Genomic DNA, 21,087 nt, shown 5'->3' on the forward strand with positions numbered 1-21,087 from the left:
CTTAGAAAGAGCAGATTAGACCTCCATTTAAATGCAGTGACATTTTATTTTGAAGACAGTGATATTAAACACAAACAAGTAGTATCTGAGCTGAGAAGTGATCTCTATTATAGAAGTCACAACACCTCCAGAAGTTAGAGATGAGGCACACATTGCTTACTAGTACTAGCCATTGGGGTCTTTCCTGCAGACCTGTGCTAGTACACATGGAGTCACAAGGAAGACTGACTGAATCTGTGGAGACAAGGAATTCTGCCTTCTTCCTTAAGAGAAGAAGTTTTATGTTTCTAGGTCACAAGGCCTCCTCAGACTTGGATGCTGTGGCAACTTCAGCTTCCTCAGCCTCATTTTCTTGATTTTGTGGTTCAATGGAATCTGCAGACACCTTACCCGATGGGGTGAAGGGTCCCACAATCCAAGACAGAGGAGTATTCTCCATCATGTATGCCATCAGCTCATCCACATATTCCTGGGCCTTGGTCACCATCTCCTGGCTCTGAGTCAGGAGGCTGCTGGAGAGATCCTGGAAGGAATGGGCAGTGGAGAAAGAATCATGAAGCTCTTCCATGTTGTGATACACCTGTTGCACCTTATCCTGAAAGGTGGTGGGGAGACCTTGAATGCTGGATACTAGCATCTGGCAGGCATCCTGCAGCTGCTGGATAATGCTGCGGGACATAGCCAAAGTCTCAGACTCCATCTGTTGGAGAAGTAGAAGTTTAATTCTAATGTTCAAAAATAAATATCAAACTTGCCACTGCCTCAGGTGGTGTTGGAGCCAATGGTCTTTCTATTAGTACCTTGCAACAAAGTCTGCAATGGGTGTGCCATGCACTCTTTCAGGAGAAATATAAAGCCAAATTCCTCCTTCAAGGGAAGCAGCTTGTGACAATGGAGGTTAACACCAGAGGCAATAAGCCTTGTAAACTGGGTCAGAACAGAGCTAATCCAAGTTATTTAACAGGGGTTTCACCAGTTGCAAGCCTATGATCTACAATATCAGTTTTTAGGCTGTGCTGAGGTTAAAAAAGTAAGAAGCAGTCTCTTTAGATTCATGCTTGGCACAGACCTTGCTGGTGTGATGTCACTTTAGGGATGTCTAAGCAAGGAAGCCACCTATTTCTATTATGCTAATAGATGACTTTTGTAATAAGTCACCCAATTAAGATCAGCTACTTATCCAAAGATAAGCCACTCTGCAAGGTTGGCCAATATTCTGGGCCTTGCAGACCAGAGGGACCCCCCCCATACATACCTCTGGTTTTGCCAAATCTTTGGCCTCACTGCCTTTTGGCTGCTCTCTATTCCAGCTCAGCCATATGTGATGGAACTTCTCTTGGACTTCTTGAAGTTTAACACCTTGCTTAATGTATTCAATCTAGAAATGGATTAAGCATATTGAGAACAGACACTTGCACATCATTTATTCTAGTTCTACTGCTTATGAACTAGCCTTCACTCCACAGAGTGGTATGCTCAATGCATCAAGAGTAGAAGGGTCTAGTTACATAGCACACAACCATGACTGAGGTCTAAGCCTCATTGTACCACATTCTGTGCAGGCAGAATTAGAGGGGTTCCCCACCCTGGAGGGCATCAGCCTAAGAATTAGTTTATTTCCTACCAGTCCCATGGTTTGATGAAGCTGGGAAAGAGCCTCTCTGATGTTTTGACTGGTACGTCTCATCTTGTCTAGGGAATAGCGGTAGGCACGTTGGCGAAGTTTGGTTGACAGGGAACCTAAACGCACGAAGTAACTCCGATGCTCTTGTGGTTGTGCTGAAGACACTTCAGCACCTTCCACAGGTTCAGCAAGTTCAGCTAGAGGGAAGAAAGCTCAGGTTGTTCACCCTCTCAAATTAAGAGATTGGGAAAGGAGTACAAGCCATACTGATCTTCTGTTAAATCTTAAGCCAAACTCCTGTAACAAGGGAGTTTTAGCACCTATCAAGTAACTTCAGCCTTTAAAAAAAGGCCCACCTGTAACTGCTCCACTAAATAAGATTAAGCCAGTTTTTGCTTATTTGGATAAGGAAACTGACTTCTAATGAATAGTCATGCCCATAATTCCTTCCAGTACCACCCTGTCCCCACTTGTAATCCCATAAAATTCAGGCAACATGCCTGCCAACTAAAAGCAGAGACTGCAGGTTAAGATATGAGCATGCTGTAGGATGAGCCTGAATTTGGTGACAGATGCAGGATTGAGGAGAAGCCTAGAGAAGTTTGGCCCAAAGGGAGGATTATCTTAAAAGCTAAAATAAGCTTGTCATTCATGTGTTCTGACCTAGTTCATCATCTGTCATGGGAAGATAGTGATCCAAAAGCTCTTCAGATTTCTCCAGCACTGCTTCCATTCCACTTATGGCCAACTGGCCCATTCTTGATTCCACAACTGTGCTCATGCGGTCAGTTACCATTGATTTGGTGGTCTTCATACCATCCTGTACAGCCTCTTTGGTCAGATCTACCATTCTGATCATTGTCTCTTTGACATCTGTCAGTCTGGAAGATGCCAACTCCTGTGTTTCAGATGTAAGAGAAAGTTCAAGACATTATTGTACAGTAATGCAAAGTGATAATTCCACATTGACCCAGAGATTGAGGTTGGGGGATTACCACCTGCTCTGCCCCATAGGTCAAATCTTCAGGGGGAAGAACTGCATCTTGCTGTTAAACTCCGCACCAGAGTTATGTTTAAACACTAGCTCCCACCTCTTGACTGCTTTTAGTCTTGCGTGTTCCTCTATTGGAGGAAGCATCTCATTATTGGCACCCCTTTCATAAACACTTAATCTTGTAGAGCGAGGGTGGTGAAAGTTACCTTATCAGCAGTCTGTTGAAAGATTGGTAGAGTCTCCTCCACTTTGTCAGGTACTTCAGAAGTACACTCATCTGCTGTCATCACTAGAGAGACATAGTTTCTTAATTGGTCAATTTTGCTACTGTAATATGTACAGAACCTGGCTCACATCTGTAATGAGAGCTTTGGTTCTCCAATATGTTCAGGCAGCAGCAGTTTGGGTTGTAGGTGCTGCACATTTACACACTTGCATGGAATCTAGACCTTCAGGGGGATTTCCTCCCTCTCCCCCAAGAGATGAGCTTTTCTGGTAAAAGTTTTCCATGAAAAGTAGTGTCCCCTTCAATAGTTTAGTTCCAGGTTTCCTCCCATACATCTTAATTCAGTTACTCAATCAAGATTGTTCCAACTAGCATCAGAACACTTTCTCCTCCCATCTATACTTACTGCAGAATTGTTTTCCCCAAGCATGCTAGGCATTACTTTACAGGCTCCCTCTTCTGGTGAGGGATTTATGTTCTTGGTAGAGTGGGAATGGACTATGTGCAAGGATCTCACTCCATAGTCTTACAGCTCTGAAGATTGATCAAAGATTTAACTCATCCCTCTGGAAGGCACCAATAAGTTTTTGCAATGCCTTGGCTGCAATAAATCCAATTAACTGTTCTCATGAAGGAGGCAAGTCAGGGAGTGCCCATTGCTGTTGGCATCAGGCAATAGCTCGAAAAGAAGCTAGTTAAGAATAGTTTAACAGCTGTAATCTGTTTGCAGTGTTGTTGTAGCCATGTTGGTCTAGATATATTAGACAAGGTGGGTGAGGTAATCTTACCAAGAGAAGTTGGTCCAATAAAAGACTACATTTTGAGCCTCTCAAGATACAGAATGAGGATCTCATTTTGCAATTAGGTACCTTTCAAAGGGTGTTGCGCCTTAAAGGGAAAGGGCTGAGCACTAATCTCACCTCCTAGCTACAGTGAAGGTGAGTACAAGTTCAGCAGTAGTAATTAGTGTAAGCAAAGCCCTTCATTATCCTCTAGCAAATGTTAGTTTATATCCACAGGCTACTGTGTTATTCCTATCACCACACCAACCCTGCTGCCAGTCTGTCCTCCAGTACTGCAGGCATACCGATTTTCATTATATCGGTTTTAGAGATGGAAGCTTCCCAATTGGGTGTTGAGATCCTACTGTCAAGGAATTGTACCATACAAACAGAAAGGTCTGCATATGCGCCACTCACCCTGAGGTTCAAGTTTAGTTACAAGTGGCTGTGCACTGCTTACTGCAACGTTGGTTATGGACGTCACTCCCTTCTCTGCCATGTCACAGATGGACCTCACATAGGGATGGCTCTCCTTGGTGGAAGCCTACGCAGTGGCAGCCAGATCATAGGCAGAGTTGACTAAAGGTAGACTAGCCACCCTCCTCAAGACATTCTAGAGAGGCAAGGGACAGAACAGTGAGTCAGGGAAGCAATGTTCTAAACTGGGTCTGAACCATTACTTTTTATACCCTTGGACATGTTGCCTCCCCAGTCAAAGGATTGTTTAATGGTGTGAAAGCCTGAAGAGCTAAGAGGCCCAACAGCTGCTTTTGAGAACTGAAACCAGATCACAAGTTTAACTAAAGCAAAAAGAATTTTTAAACATCCTTATAAGCCAAGCTATTTTGCAGCTTCTGGAAGAGCAACTGAATAGATCTCTAGACATGGAGGTGGGCATATGTGAAGCCCGCTACCAGACGCCAGCCAGTTATCTTTTGTATTCACATGTTGAACTAGCAATGCTAAAGAGGAAGCACCTACCTGTTGCTCCTCCTCCCCGTGCTCTGGGGATGCCATATTGGTGTCTTTTCCATTAGAAGTCATGGTATAATCAGATATACCTGAAAAGGGCAAGAAAGAAAGGCCTGAAGTTACAAGTTAACTTCTCCTTAAGAAATTTACAGCATCCTAAAGACAAGAGCAGTGTTCTGCTCTAAAGAAGGAGCAGAAGAAATGGCAGGGCCATTAGCAGATTAACAAAGTAGTAATATTTAGAGGAACATTAGCTCTTTAAAAAAGAAAAAGGAGTACTTGTGGCACCTTAGAGACTAACCAATTTGAGCATGAGCTTTTGTGAGGCTACAGCTTACTTCATCGGTATGCATCCGATGAAGTGAGCTGTAGCTCACGAAAGCTCATGCTCAAATAAATTGGTTAGTCTCTAAGGTGCCACAAGTACTCCTTTTCTTTTTGCAAATACAGACTAACACAGCTGTTACTCTGAAACCTGTCATTAGCTCTTTAGTGAGCTAAGTACATATTTCTTGCTTAAAAAAATAAGAGTAGTGACAATTGCAGTTCTACTGCAGCTAAGGAGAAAGGAAGCAGGAGGATTCCTTCTCATGGCATAGAGAGGTTCAAAACCGTCCACTTTCCTGAGTCCATTAAAGGCAGTAAGTATCATTATTAAAGGCCATTTAATAGCTTTAACTGCAGAAAAAAAATTTAAAATTGTGATCCTGTCTCTCACCAGCTAAGGGGCTTAAGGCCAACAAGCATGAAGTTTCCCAGACTCAGCTTCCCAACTGCTGTCCCACCCACAGCTTCTTAATACAGACGCTTACACATCTAAACATTTCTTAGCAGCATAACTGCAAAGCCCTGACCAAGGAATTGTAGAAACAATTTTTAAAAAATGACTAAAATCCTTATTACCAACAAGTCCTACTACTTCAAGGACAAGCACCAAACCAACTCACTTACCTTTCTCAGTACTCCAGACACTGCTTTACTCCATTCACCACCTGGTCAGATTTTATACACTCCTGGTGATGTAATTGTGAGGGGAGGGAGTGAAATACTCAAGACTGACAGTTCAGGGAATCAATGAAAAGAAGGCTTTACTTTCCTGACCAATTGGAGAATGCAAATCCCTTGGGGACTGCAGAGATTGGGCATGAGTTATTCCCCAAATGTAATTCCAATTAACACTCCTGGGTCTTTACTGTCATCCAGCTGAACTCACTTTGCTTCCACAGCCTGCCTAGAAACAGTTGCTAGTTAGGATGGATAACATTTTCAAAAACACCTCTGTGACTTAAAAAGCCATAGACTTTCATGGCCCTTTCCAATGGGAAAGGGGAGAGAAAAGTTTTTAAAAAGAAGTAGAGAAAAGGGTAAAAAATTGAAACAGAACTTTTCATTTTGTTTTGAAAAATCTAACCCCCCCCCCAAATAAAAATATCAGACAAATATAGACCATCTCTGAGGGAAAGGTTGCAGATAGTAATGTGCCTGCTTCTCCTGCATGTTGGCCATAGTTTCAAAGTAAAAACTGGCACACTGTAACGAAGAGTAGCATACTGAAGACTGGTAGTTTTCTCCAGTGGTTAGGATACTAGCCTAGGATTTGGGCTGGGTTCAATTTTATGCTCTACCACAGACTTCCTGCGTGACCTTGTGGAAGTCACTTAGCCTCTCAGTGCCTCAGTTCCCCCTCTGTGCAGCGGGGATAATGTGGCTCCATACTTCATAGCGGTTTTGTGAGGTGCTCAGATACTCTGGCAATCAGGGCTATGTAAATACCTTAGATAGATAGTGAAGCATGTTGTTGGGGAACAAGCATTAGGTAGGGTAACTGGAAGAACTTGCCCCTCTCCTCCTTCAGCCCCCTTTCCAAAAAAAAAAAAAAAGAAAAGAGAAAAGTATACCACATTCTGTTACAGGGAAGGGCGGGAGAAAGGAGTGTTTATCCGTCTGTGACCCCTTCATTGTTCTCCCTCAGGGTTTGAATTGGAAAAAAAAATGGTGGTACTGTCCCAAGCCCTGGCCACAATCCAAGCTCTGCCTATGTGAGATGCTACTTATAGCAGATTGTGCAGATGTACAAAACATGAGCACACATGCTCTGCTGGGTTCCCCTTTGGGCTCGGGTCCCTCTCGGTAAGCTTCAGCTACACCAGTGGGTATGACCAGATTAAGACGGAGGCACAATAGCCACATGCCTGGATCCCAGTCATGTGATTATGTCAATCTCAGCTGCCGTTTACAAATAAATGTTTCTACCTCACATGGCTGCAAAGAAAAGCTTGAGAATATCCACTGAATAGAACTGAGACAGTGATGTCTGCCCATGTCTGCACCCAGCCTCCTGCAGGGGGAGAAGCAGCATCCACCCCAAGAGAAGTAACTCTTTATCCTCCACCCGGCCCTTGCTGTTCCTGGTGTGTGCCCACCCACCTTCCCAGGACTTCAACAGGTAAATGCCAAGCTGGGCTCTGTGGGATTGGTGTCATCTGGTCTTTTAGCCCCAATGGTCAGATTTTGGCCATGGAAGTGTGAAGTTCCCTAATGACATCCACTCTCACCATGAAAATGAGATGCCAGTCCCAGTAGATTATGCACATATGCAATCCTCCCTCTCCTTTCTTGCTTACTTTGATCAGCAGTGAAATGGTTAAAAATCTAGACATGTATACCACCATCACTTGGCATGGGAGTTACCCCTCTTTGATGAATGGGGCAGTTCACACCTCTCTGAGCTCCTGTGTCAGGCTCTCTGCAGGGGCAGGCAAATGCCTGTGCGTCTGGTTTTGCTCTTTTCATGTTTTCAAGGTTTTTCCCATAATCTGTTGTCACATTATATTGATAGAGCTTAGCTCCATTATCACCTGAACACCAGCCACTCCTGATAATGCAAGAAGCAAAGAAATGTAAGTCTGGACGGGACCTCCAATGCATCCTGACTGTTTTGGGATGAGAATGAGGCCGCTTTATCATATAACTTGCAAGACACAAAGTTTTCCAAGTAACTGAATTTGAAACAATTTTACTGTTCATTCTAAACATACGAAGCTGCATTTTTCAAATGTTCTTTCAGACTGCATTTTGTAATGCTTAAGCAAAAGGCCTCTCCACTCCATTGACAGCGTATATGCCTTCAATACAGATAAATATCAAGGAAATTGTAAACATTTGTAAAATGAGCATGATTGCATGAAAATACAATTTCCCATTGGATTCCCTCTCGCCCACTGTACAGTACAGCCTTGTGACACAAACTACTTCATGGCATTACTTGTGATATTTTGGAGAAGGTGTGAGGTCCTGGTGCAGTTAGTTGGGACAGCAAAAGAGTTACGGATAAACCAGAAGCAACTCAGATTCTTTAGTTTAATTTTGATACCCTACCCAGTGCTGAATCCACCTTAACTTCCACCCTTGTAGTCTTTTTATGTTAGTGCTATCCCCTTCCTTTATGAACATTTACCCCAAATGGGCAACTAGACAGAGATTCTGAGATGCTTCCCTTTAGCTGCCACCTTTCCCACTTGACATTGTCATGCAACATTAAAATATTTGCGGGCGGACTAGGACTGAGCAAATAATGAATTTTTCATTTAAGGGGCTGAACAAAAAACAAAATTAAAAACAGTCGGTTCAAACCAAAACTGATTTTATTTTTCAGTTTCTCCTCATTGAAATGGAATAAATGAACAAATGTGTTTCAAGCCAAACAAAACCATTCATGTGACCCTAAAAGATTATTTTTCAGTTTTTAATTTCATGTAGGTTTTGGGTGCTTTGTACCCCCCTCCCTTTTTTTAAATCTAGCTAAATTTTGAAAAGAAACACCATTTCAAAATGAAAAAAAATAAAGTGTTTCATTCCCAAATGGTCAAAACGAAACTATTTGAAATGAAAAGTCAAAACATTTCATTTTGAAATGAACAAAACAAACTGGTTTGACTTTTTCAATTTCTTTCCCCCATTTTTTACTTGAATTTTCAAATAATTCCTGTGTTCTGAAAAATGCATTTTTTGGCAAATTTATGATTAAAAATATTTTACCCAGCTCTAGTGAGGATTTTTCATCTTGTATCAAATTGAGCTTCTGTTACCTGTACTAAAGAATCCAGGCTCCTTAGCAAACTCATACACCTCTTTAGATGGCCTGGCTACTGGGGTGGAGTGGGGTACAAACCCCCACACTGTGTTAGCCTGGGTTACACTACCATTCCCATGTGGCAGCATTTCACACCCACTGTGCACAGGGGTAAATGACTACACAAGGTGCAAAGCAGTGGAGAAGCAGGCCTGTATTGTGCAAGTGTCCCAGGACATATAGTGAAGATCTATATATTCTTCTGCCTGGTCTGCCCACTCTCTTCCGACCTGCGTTTTGGAGGGCATTAGCAGCCCCACAGAGCCTGATATCACATTAGCTACAGAACAGTGATTCCTACTCAGCCATTCCTCCTGTCCTGCCTGGCTATGTAGGGCAAATCACAATGTTGCCTTTAAAGAGCTTTCTACTTACAAGAGGGGACAACTGGAACTCTAACAGAATTTAAACTACAACAGGGTTAAAAAAAGAACAAGATAAGTTCGTGGAGGATAGGTCCATCACTGGCTATTAGCCAGGATAGGCAGGGATGGTGTCCCTAGCCTGGTTGCCAGAAGCTGGGAATGGGCGACAGGGGATGGATCACTTGATGATTACCTGTTCATTCCCTCTGGGGCACCTGTCATTGGCCGCTGTCAGCAGACAGGACACTGGGCTGGATGGACCTTTGGTCTGATGCAGTAGGGTCGCTCTTATGGTCTTATGTAAAGGACTATGCAATGGCACATTCTGTTTGTGATCTTTTAAAATTCCTAATCTTTGATTAACCTCCCTATTTTAAATTGCTTCTGTTCACCACATGTGTAACCAAACAAAAGTCTTGCTCAAGGGCAGACTTGCTATAGTTCCCTTTCCCCTCCCGCAGCCGGTATTTAAATGATTCTGTGAATTTTGGGAGGCAGATTTCAGCAACAAAGGGACTTTGAAAGAACCTTTATTTATTTACTTCCAGGCTATTCTGAGGCTCAGCTCTAATCTCAGAGCTGGGTTCACAAAGATCAAAGCTTTCATTCGACAAACTTTACAGTTCTACAAATAAATTAGCTCCACAGGGAAGTCGTATCCTGTAACAGCTTCCAAACTTCTGCAGTCTAAATAGTGTCACTTGTCACGCGCGCCTTCTTTCCATATTCTGCAGTTTCTGTGGAGTCTGCTTATATTCTGCCTCTTAAAGCATTGAAGGGTCCCACAAACCAACACAGAGGTGTACTGTACACCACATACTCCAGCAGCTTATTCATATGTTCCTCTTTCTTGGTCACTTTCTCCCATATTTGGGAGAGGATTCGTCTAGACAGATCTTGGAAGGAATCAAGAGTGGAGAATGAAGCACGGAGCACTTCTGTGGTACGGGAAACTTGTAGCATCTTGTCCTGAAAGTTGACGGGAAAGTATTCAATAATGATCAGTAGGATCAGGTAGATGGTCTTCAGGGGTTGGGTAATTGTATGAATCAAGGCAATGATGCAATATTTCAGCAACTGCAAGAAGCAAATTAATATTGTGAAGGTACAATTTTAGAAATATCTCTTGAAATGGGAGACATCTACAACTAAACTATTGTTTGATCCTAAAACTGTTCCCCAATACAGAACCATTGTTCCCACTCTCTTTGATGTTTTCAGTGCCAATCCAGCTCTGTTTGGTATGGTTCCCCCGATCACTGAGGAGCTTCTGTTGAAGCTATATACCAGTGATACTCAGCGCTCAGTGGTGCAGGAGCCATATTAAAGATCAACATTACCCAGTAGTGTGAATTCATTGTTTCATTTACTATAGTACTATATTATATTTACATATATATATATATATAAAACACACAGTAAATAAGTTAATAACTTAGTGGAAATTGATAACTTAATTGGTTAACAACATAGTAAAAGCATCCTGACTGGTTAATAATTAAATCACAGTGTTTTAATATCCCATGCTACAAAGAGCCACAGGAGACACATTAAAGAGACACTTGTGGCTTGTGAGCCTCAGTCTGAGTATCACTGCTATATACTGTCTGGAAGGGGCCGAGAGAAATAAAAAGTCTTGCAATCTTTGACTCTCATAAAGACTGGATTGCTAAAGAAAAAAAACTTATTAGGACAAAGATCAGCAATGAAGCTGCCAAACCTGAAAAAGATAAGTAAAACTGTCTAACTGAAGAAGCTAACTAACACTAATCCTAATGAAGAAGGCACTGGAAATGATACATTCTGACAAAACTGGGTCCATGGACCAGGCGAGGTTCTCGTTCCATCTGCCACCATGGCTGGAAAGAACTATGACAGTTGGTGCTTCACACCACTCGTATGGCACACCCTGCAAACGTTTGGAATCACAAGAGGAGGGTGTAAGGTAATGTTCCAGTGGCATTGGAAGGTTCCACTGATCCTGGCTGTGACACAGGTACATTCAGTGCTTAATTTGTGTCAGGCTTGCCAGAGCTGAGCCCCGGCACCTTTAGGCTTGGCAGTTCATAACCGCAGCACTTCTGGGCTTGCCGTATCAGTTATGAAAGTAAAAAAATTCTTGATCCCCAGCACTTAATTGCTTGAGCCCCAGCACTGTTTTCATTACAAATGAAGCACTGGGTATATCTCAAGAGTGGAAATATGCAGAGGCCACCCAAAGAAGAAGATTAGTTATATTGTGGTCCTGCCCAGAACATCTCTGGGATAAGGATGAAGAGAAAAGAAGAACTTTGTTACTACCAGGTAACTAGTTTGAAGAGCCTCCCAGATGCTTTGGCCAGCATTCCTCACCTTGCTCTGGGAATGCTGGTAAGCACATTGCTGGAATTTGGTCATCATGGAGCCCAGACACAGTAGGTAACTGTCATAATCTTGCTGCTGCTGACCAGAAGCCATTCCATGCCCTTCTACAAAAGCTGTAGGTTTAACTGAAAGAGACAAGAGAATAAGGTTATACTGACAAATGAAAGGCGATGATGCCAGAATGGACCACAGCTTCCCCAAATCTTCATTTGAAAGCCTGACTTACAGATTCATAGATTATAAAGCCAGAAAGGCCCACTGTGGTCATCTAGTCTGACCTCCTGTATAACACAGGCTATAGAACTTCCACACACCAATTCCTAGAGCAGAGCTCTTAGAAAACCTTTGCAGCACATGTACCCTAGATACTAAGGGTCAGATTTTCAAAAGTATTTAGGAACCCAGAAGGATAAATAGGTACCTGGTGGGATTTTCAAAAAATTCCTAAGCACATAATTCCCACCAATAGAGATAGGCACCCTGGCATTTTGCACATCTCACTAGATCCCTGTCTGCATCTTTAGGTGCCTCAATACCTTTAAAAATCTGGCCCTTTGGCAACAGCACTACTATTACCACTATTCACCACCAATCGAGTGATGGAATTGTTTTAATGAGAAATTGGGTAAACTACTATTGCTGTTATTTGTATTATGGCAGCACCTGGAGTCCCCAACTGACTCAGGTCTTGTTGTGCTAGGCACTGTACATACACGTAGCAGAAGACAGTCTCTTCCCCTAAGAATTTATAATCTAAACAGACAATGTGTGGAAGAAAAGATTATCCCTATTTTACAAACGGGGAACTGAAGTACAAAGAACTGAAATGACTAGTCTGAGGCCCTACAGGAATTTGCGGCAGAGCTGGGAATGAAACCCAGATCCAGTGTGTGTAACCACTTTTCCTCTGAAATTAGCCAGTGCTTTTCTAGAAAGGTCAGTGGTTCTTAAAGTATCTCCTCCCCATTTACTACCATTTACCCTTTGGTAAGGAACATAACCATTGAACACACACTTGTATTTCCCCAATCCGTGAAGCATTAACACCCCCCAAGTGACAGCATTTGCGCCAGGATGTAAACACACTCAGCACCAGTCATAGGTTTATGGCTTGGGATCTTGCTGTCCCAGATGTCTGCATTTTACTGAGCAATCATCAGCAGAACAAATGTTACATAACAGCTTAACACATGTCATCGCAGCTGAGGTCAAGTCTCACTTCACAAGGTGCCTGGGGACATATTTTAAACTCACTCTCTTCTGTCAGTCTGATATTTGTCTTCCTTTTACACTACAGGGAGGTGAATGGATGAAAGCAAGGTCTAGAATGAAGGAGTAGCTCATGGCTTAAAGCTAGTTCAAGTGGGAATCCTGTTAATTATTCGGTCTTATCAATGCAAGGGGTCCTTTATCCATTTACTGGCTTGTTATTATATCAGCCAACTCCAAAGAGAAGGTAAGTCCAAGATAATGAAAAGAGCAGCACATTGGGATGCCCCCATTTTATTTTGGAGCTATGGCAAAAATATTGACACCAGGACTGGAATTTTCAAAAGAACCTATGAGATGTAGGTACTCAGCTTTTACTGGAAATCAGAAGAAGCTGAAAACCGAACTCCCTTAGGCTCTTTTGAAATTCCCATCCCAAGTGTGACCCAGACAAGTTCTTACCCACTTCACCAGCCATGGGGAGGCAGGGATGTGCTCGTTCTTCAGCTGTCTCCAGCACAGCTTACATTTTGTTCTTGCCCATATGACTACAGCTGATCAGGAATTTTTCAGCGGAATGTTTTTATATTGGAAAATACAGATTCATCAAAACCAAAACTATTCACAGAAGTGTAGTGATTTGGATGCAACTTTCATCGTGAAGGCTTCTCAGCCTCAGGATGGAATTGACAGAACCCCATCCCAAAACAGCCAATAGCCTGGTAGCTAGGGCACTAATTGGGATGTGGGGACCCCAGGTTCAGCTCCCTGCTCCAAATCAGGCAGGGCAGAAACTACGGCACTAGTCTGGGTCTCCCACATGCCAGACTAGTGCCGTAATTACCAGGCTATTTTGGGGTGGGAGTCACTTGTGTTTTTTAATGAAAATGTTTGAAAGGTCTCATTTTCATTCCATTGTGGAACAAAAACGCATTTCAAATCCTCCAGTTTTGATGTCAATCAGAATTCTTGTTTTTCAGCCAGTCCTACATACTTTTCATCCCATGACTGTATCCATACCATTAATCACTGCTGATTTGGGGGTCTCCATATTGGTCTGGATGGCCTCTTTGGTCAGGCCGACCACTCCTATTATTGTCTTGGTCACTGCATCATTTTCACCCATCACTTTGGAAAACCTCATGAAGTCCTTTGCATCTGAAACAACCTGAAAATAAAATAGAGGAAAGTTGGATTTATACTTTAAAAAAAAAAAAAAAAGCTCTTGGGCAAAGTTTTCAGAGTCGGGTGCCCAAAGCTAGGCTGCTAAATTCATAATGAGATATATAATAAGGTGGGGGTAAATTTTCAAAACTTCTGAACAACTGCAGGTCCATTTTTTAATGCTTTGACCTAAGATCTCATTTCAAAATAAGGTAGATATCAATTGATGAAGGGACATCACCTTCTGCTTGTTGTGAGCTTTAATCTTCCATACAGTAGACACTTCAGCATAATGTTGTCCTGGAACATCTATGAAATGGGGCTTGTGTCATCCAATTTTATCTGCCCTTTCCTAGTTTGCGGTCATCAGAAAATGTGTGTTTGTCCACTGCCCCAATATTTCCTCCAGTGTTTGAATTGAAACTGCATGGACTGCCTGTTATAGTCTAGTGAAATCCACAATAACCCATTTTTTGATCAAATACATTCTTGCAAAATAGGCTACAACTATCCACACCTCTCCAGCAAGGCATTCAGCTGCCACCACTGCTCTAGTCACTCTTGCTAATAGATCGGATCAGAGCCTTCCCCTTTAAAGAGTCTCTAGTTGAATAAAAGATAATTACCTGATCAGCGTTTTGACAAAGTATCGGCAGCTTCTCCTCCACTGACTCTAGACCCTTGCAGTTTACTGTTGCAGCTATAGAGAGGTAAATTGAATTAGTTTCTTGACTCTCTTTCAGTGTGAGCAGGAACAGACTGGCTTATGTTTATATATCATAGTTCTCAGATCAGCCACATCACAAGTGGAGACAGAGGCCAATTTTCCAGATGGTTTTAGGCACAGAAGTTGCTGAGAAATTGCACACCACCTACGTATGACAGTCAGGACTGAATGAGGAATTTCCCACTAAATTTTTATTTTGAGTTACACTTTCCCTTCCCATTGAGAAAAGCTTCTCTGTCTCAGTTTACTCACATTGAGGTTCCAGGGTATTCAGAACTGGCTGTGCACTGCTGACCACAACTTCATTAATGGTCTTCACTCCTTTCTCTGTCCCAGTACATATAAATTTGATGTACGGGTGTCTCTTTTTGATGGAAGTATATTTAGTGGAAACCAAGTGACAGACATTGCTTACGAAGGGTAGGCCACTAGGTTTCTTCAAGACATTACACTGAGGCAAAACAGAAAAAGTCACATCAGCAAAGATTCACTGGTAGGGTGAGAAGCAAACGCAAAACTCCCATTGATCTATCTGGCTTTCCAAAGGATTAGGACCAGTGCAGAGCTAGTTTAAATGGAAGCACTTCATTGAAGTCAATGGAGCTACACCAGGTACAGTGGTTGTAGATCTGGAGTTGTAGAGGAAATGAAATCCTACTGTTTGCTCAAAGAAAATCAGAGTCCATGGTCTGCGTTAATACATCTATTTAAACTAGGTAAGTTGAAAAGTCTAATAAAATCAAACATCTAGTCCTACTTCACATTTCTGAGCAATAAGTACTGGAGGTCCATACATTGAGAAGACATTGGGCTTTGGCGGTAGAGGAGGAGAGTTTACAGCAATTTGAGTCCAGGTACAACTTCTACTAGTTCTGTCTTTGAACTCTTTAAATAGAAAATTAGGATGAAACAAAATCAAAAGATTCTTTTACCCCTTGCCCTTTAAGGAGGGGGTGGAATACTTAGTTATGACTGTTTCTAGTCTTAGTCTAGACTGTTTCTCATCTAATCTAGTGTGACTAATTTAGTAACTAAAAGGAGATGTCATTTCGTTTGCTATGTACTGCACCTTCAAAATCCACCCCTTCTTGCTCACTTTGGGGGCTCTTGTGAGACAGCTGCTATTTTGTTTTTCAGTTCAGATGCAGTTTTATGCCAATATTACATCACACCAGTAACATAAAACTGGTGTACAGGCCCTTTATACATGTTCTTTGTTGTTTTCCTTAATCAAAAATCAAAGTCAGCTAGACTAAAAACAAACATTGTTTTGGTCGTTGTGCATGGAAAAACATAACAGAAGAAATCACTGAACAGTGGAATGGCTATTTAGAATAGACTTCCAGAAACCACCTTTGAATTAGCTGGACTTCCAGAAACCACCTTTGAATTTGCTGAACAATTGTCAGATACAAATTTTGCTGTGTCAGTGTTGGCCTTGGCATATGACACCAGTGTGGATGAGAAGGGCTGGAAAAAACAAGTCCTGATACTACTTATAAACCTAATGTGATACCCTCAGCTGGTATAAATCAGCACACCTCCAAAGATAGACAAGCCAATTTACACTAGCTTAGGACCTGGTCCACTATCTTTCTTGGCACAGAATGGAGAATTTAGTATTCACATTCATTCAGTTCTGGACTCATTTCAACAGTCACTAGGCACATTTCTTGACACTTTTGTGTAGGCCTGAATTACCTGTTGGCTGGTGCTTAATAGTGCAAACCAGTATCCTGCCTGCTGAACCCCATATTCCTACAGCATGTACCCACCTGCTTCTTCTGTTCCCAGTTCTCTGAGGAAGCAATGTCTAGTTTGGTCATCTTAGAGGACATGGTGCAGTCAGTTATAACTGAAAGCCAACAGAGAGACGTAACAGTGTTAAATTAACAGTGTTAAGTTAAGTTTAATGGAAACCTCAGATAACACACAAGGATGGAGAATCTCACAGACTGATCAAAGCCTAAACTACATATGGGGCCAAATCCTGATCTCAATTTCAACCCTGACAATCTGGACTAACTCCATTAAAGTCAATGCCCCGTGTTCTCTCTCTCTCTGTCTGTCTGTCTGTCATACACATACATAGTAAAACTCTCTTTCTATGTGTAAGTTGCTCTGAGGGAATGTGAAAAACCTATTACGTGCTTGATCCTGACCAGTGCATGTGGGGGAATGCTGTGCATGTGAGCACAAGCTAAAAGATGATGAGAAGGACAGGGAATGCAAGGGAATCTGATCCTGCCTTAATGAAAGCACTGCTGCATAGCCACTGACTTTCTCCTCTTCCTAAGTAGGAGTAACTCAAAGAGGGGATCAGAGTAACAGCCGTGTTAGTCTGTATTCGCAAAAAGAAAAGGAGTACTTGTGGCACCTTAGAGACTAACCAATTTATTTGAGCATGAGCTTTCGTGAGCATCCGATGAAGTGAGCTGTAACTCACGAAAGCTCATGCTCAAATAAATTGGTTAGTCTCTAAGGTGCCACAAGTACTCCTTTTCTTTTTTCAAAGAGGGGAGTATATAATGTTTCGTTTGCATGCTGGGAGTCTCTCTTAAGCCTGTTTCTTCTCTCACAGAACTATTTCTCATCCTTTTTTCTCCCTAGAATCAAGAGGAAGGTAGCAGATGCACACAGAGTCTAAGACTTACACCCTCCTGTACTCTCTGCTCCTATTCAAGACAGAGCACAGCAGCCTTGCATGTCCTGGTGCACATCATCCAAGGCCTAAGTGGATGAAAAATTATGACCCCCACTAGCCAAGGACCATTCATCTAACTAACTTCTAATTAAGTGAACAATCATCATGCAAAGCAATTTTTCAACTTGAAGCCAGTCGATACTACTGTTCATGCCACAGCCAGGTGATTGGCAGCTAGGGATTCACACTGGATACAGAATGCCAGCCTCTTGTGTTGGTCTCTAGTCTTCTAACTCAGCTAGATTAATTAAATAATCAGTCCATGTGGGATGCAAAACTATTTGAAGAAGTTAAAATACTCCTCTCACTTTTCAAATTTTGTTCTCCTGTTATGATTATTTGTATTGCAGTAGCCCCTATGTATCTAGATATGCAGATATGCTGATCACCTCACAATTTTTCATGGATTTTAACTTCACAATACCCCTATGAGATAGGGAAATATTACCCCCATTTTACAGATGGGAAACTGAGGCACAAGGTAGCTTAAATGATCTGCCCAAAGTCTCACAGAAAGTTGGTAACTGAGCTTGAAATTAAGCCAGGGTCTCTTGAGTCCCAGTGTAGTGCCCTATGCACTACATCATCCTTTGTACCCCAGCAGCCCCCAACCAATAGCATGGCCCCATTGTGCTAGGTGTTCCACAAATACCTAGTGAGAGACACTCCCTGCCCTGAAAATCTTACATTAGAATTAGACCAGACAGAGAGAGATGGAGAAAAGGACAGAACTTTCAAGCAGAAAACTGGCAAATGAGGAACACAGAGGTAAAGTGACTTGCCCAGCATGATCTCGGATATCTGTGGGAGAGCTGGAAAATGAATGCACGTCTCCTGAGTCCCATTCCAGTGTCCCAACCATAACTCAGTACTTCCTCCAATAACAACCTCTTCCCAGCTTCACTGAAGCAGCAGCAGCTCTGATTACCTGCCAGCGGGTGATATCGTGTTTGTTTTCATCATTGGCGGGATGGTCTACAGGTGAACAAATTATTCCGTTAGTCTTATTCTTCACCCCCAGAACTCATGTAAGATAACATTGTGTGCATTTTACACCATTCTCATTCCAGGGATACTTTAACACCATTCAAGCACCTGTTACCGGACTATTTCAAAACCTGACCCTCTACACCTACAAGATAATTACACTTTGTAATAGACCAGAAAATTCTGCCTCATCATTGGCTAAAAATAGTCATGTGACAAAACATGGCATTTCTATTGTTTACCTTCACAGATGTAAACAGTGGGATAAGAAGCAATGTTGCCCAATCAAATCATGTATGCAAATAACTACATTATGATTCTCTGCAGCTGAGTTTGGTGGTGCCTCTCACCTTTGGGCCAATCAGCTATTATATGCAAATCCCTGCTTCCTCATTGGCTCAGAAATGAATAGTTTTTTCTCAGCCTTTAATTTTATTTCAGTTTTTTGGGGGAACTCCATGATTGTATAGTTTCGGAAGTATCTGATCATCTCTTTGTTATAGCTTCGTAAGTCTTAGGAAACCACCCATGTATATAATGCCACATGCATTTGCTTTGTACTGTAGTGATCCTTAGTCACTAGTTACCTGTCAAATCAGGAACCTTTTGATATTTATGTAAACAGAAATACATATATAGCTGCTATTCCTGTTTTAATGGGAAGTAAACTAAGGCACCTGAGGCTGTGTGACTTGGGTAAGTCACTTAACATGCCATTGAAAGTGCTAACACGGAATCCTGTCTCCTATCTTTTGGTTTATTGACTGAAAAACACTTTCAAAGGGTCGGAGCATAGCTCCTGCTCACGTTGAGTCATACGTATGGAATGTATTTATCCCTCCTGTCAATTCAAAAAGTCAGAGTGTACTGCATTGGATACAAAGAACCCATATTTGTAGCTTAGGAAAACATTTTAAAAATGGGTCTAAATTAGCTTCCTGCCATTCCCCACACAGCTCAGCCTGAAGGAGCACCTCAGCAAAACATTGAGCACCTTGCAAACATTTGCTATTAATTACAGGATCTTAGAACAACAACTCACAGCTCCAGACTCAAAGGAAAGAGGCCAAGTGAGGCCTCAAAAGTTAGCCCTACGCTTATAATTTAAAGCAGTACCTTACAAATCTCCAATGTACATTGCAAATAAGTCTTGATTCTCTATTCTAACAGCTCTGAAAACTTTTAAAAGCCCAGCTGCCAAGCATTAAACTGCAGGCTGGAATGCTAGTGTGTAATTTCATTGCACAGGAAAGCTAACTAAAAGCCTGTTTACCAGCTCCTCCTTGCACCTCAAAGAAAAGCAGCACAGTTCAATGATACACAACCAAACTCACTGGACCAACCTCTTTCAGATGTAGTTTAAGGGCTCATACGGCCTCACTTGCCAATTGACTCCATTCCCTCCTGCACTAAACCCTGTCCAAATAGTCCTCCAAACTCAGAAAATCCCCAGGCCCCTCAGCTCCCACAACCCAATACCCAGCTACTTGAGAATCCCTCCAGGCTCAGAATTCTTCCTCTCCCTACCTAACACCCACTACCATCAGTCTCAGAGGACCCATGCCCTGCCCCTTTATACCTTTTTTTAAAACAATGAGCAACAGGTGGTATTGCATCCCATGGTACAAAGCCACAATACACAGCGGTGACAATACTGAGAGGACATAGTACCCCTAATTGAGGTCTGCCCCTGGTGGTGACCATTTTGGGCAAGGCCAGGTACCCATAGCAGTAGCAGGGGGGCTACTGGGGAAGCTGGTCCGCTGGGGAAGAGTCAAATGAGAGATTTTGGAGGAAGCAGAAGAAATCCATAAGAGACCCAGGGCTCTGGGTATTTGTGCTCATCTCTTTTTAGCAAGTTTCAGCAGGGGAAAGGCCCATTGCTGAGTGAATGGGAGCGAATTTTTCCACTCTGTTCCCCTGACAGACACCATGGCTGTTGTCACCCCCAGCAACATCTCCAGGATGAAGTCAGCTGCCAGTCTTGCTGGGTAATCTACTATGGCTAGAAAGTGTTATTACGCAGTTTCCACTGAGCCTGCCTAACTTGCTGGGAGGAGTTGGAGAGAGACTTCTTCTTCCTCAGAGCAGGAAAAGGTTTTGGGTAAGAAACTTCAGGCCTAAACGGTAGGGTGACCATATGTCCCATTTTGGCTGGGAAAGTCCCTTTTTTAAGCCCTGTCCCTGCCATCCCGACATTTTTTTTTTTCCAAAAGGAGGCATTTTTCCCATTTGCTCTGGGCAGCTTGATCAGTTGGCAAGAGCAAACGGGACAAATGCCCACTTTTGTCAAAAAAGTGGGGTGTGGTGTGGAGGAACATGGGGGGAGGCAAGCAGAGATGCCAGCCCCCTGCAACAGGAGAGACAGAGCTGGGGAGGGGAGGCACTGGCAGCGTTTCAGCATGGGGGTCGGCAGGGTTTCAGCAACCTGCCAACAGCCTCCTGAGGGGCCCCTGGCAGGGTTCCAGACATGGGCAACAGCCTCATGGGAGTGGGGAGTACATCTCGGGTGAGCGGCTAGTAGTGTCCTGTTTTCTCTTTGGAAAATATGGTCACCCTACTAACAGGCGACTGGGGAATGTTGCAGAAACACTAAAGGACATCAGGTTAATGGTAGTGAGGAGACCCAGGGTGACATCCCGACCCCAGTGAAGACAGTGGGAAACTCAGTGAGACACTGGAAGGGAGTTTTAAAACTCTTCTGTGATGAGAAGCCTCCTCTGTGGGTTTTGCAGTGTCCCAGAATCACATGTTTCCTTGTGTTCCCCTATCTGTGTGGTATAGCCATCTGCTGTATTGTAAGCTTGGCACCTCTAGTTAACACTAATACATAATAA

General features: G+C 42.6%; 1 protein-coding gene and 1 pseudogene across 1 annotated transcript; both read right to left on the reverse strand.

Moving 5' to 3' along the window:
• Positions 1-292: 292 nt before the first annotated feature.
• LOC140908040 (perilipin-3-like) lies at positions 293-4,670 on the reverse strand (annotated as a pseudogene).
• A 5,175-nt stretch (positions 4,671-9,845) lies between these two features.
• On the reverse strand, positions 9,846-16,397 carry LOC140906265 (perilipin-3-like). Its single transcript, XM_073329893.1, has 6 exons — positions 16,335-16,397; positions 14,812-15,010; positions 14,459-14,532; positions 13,689-13,836; positions 11,448-11,584; positions 9,846-10,172 (listed from the first exon to the last, which is right to left on the reverse strand). The coding sequence occupies exons 1-6, from the start codon at positions 16,395-16,397 to the stop codon at positions 9,846-9,848; spliced, it is 948 nt and encodes a 315-aa protein (XP_073185994.1).
• Positions 16,398-21,087: the final 4,690 nt, after the last annotated feature.

The sequence above is a fragment of the Lepidochelys kempii genome, chromosome 1 (assembly GCF_965140265.1).
Source record: "Lepidochelys kempii isolate rLepKem1 chromosome 1, rLepKem1.hap2, whole genome shotgun sequence".
NCBI lineage: Eukaryota > Metazoa > Chordata > Testudines > Cheloniidae > Lepidochelys > Lepidochelys kempii.

Coding starts and splice junctions, on each gene's coding strand:
- LOC140906265 (XM_073329893.1), bottom strand. CDS start 16,397: ATGTCCTCTAAGATGACCAAACTAGACATTGCTTCCTCAGAGAACTGG. Junction 15,011..16,334: donor ACTGGGAACAGAAGAAGCAG/GTGGGTACATGC, acceptor GTTTTGCCTCAG/TGTAATGTCTTGAAGAAACC. Junction 10,173..11,447: donor ACCAGCATTCCCAGAGCAAG/GTGAGGAATGCT, acceptor TGCTTCTTGCAG/TTGCTGAAATATTGCATCAT.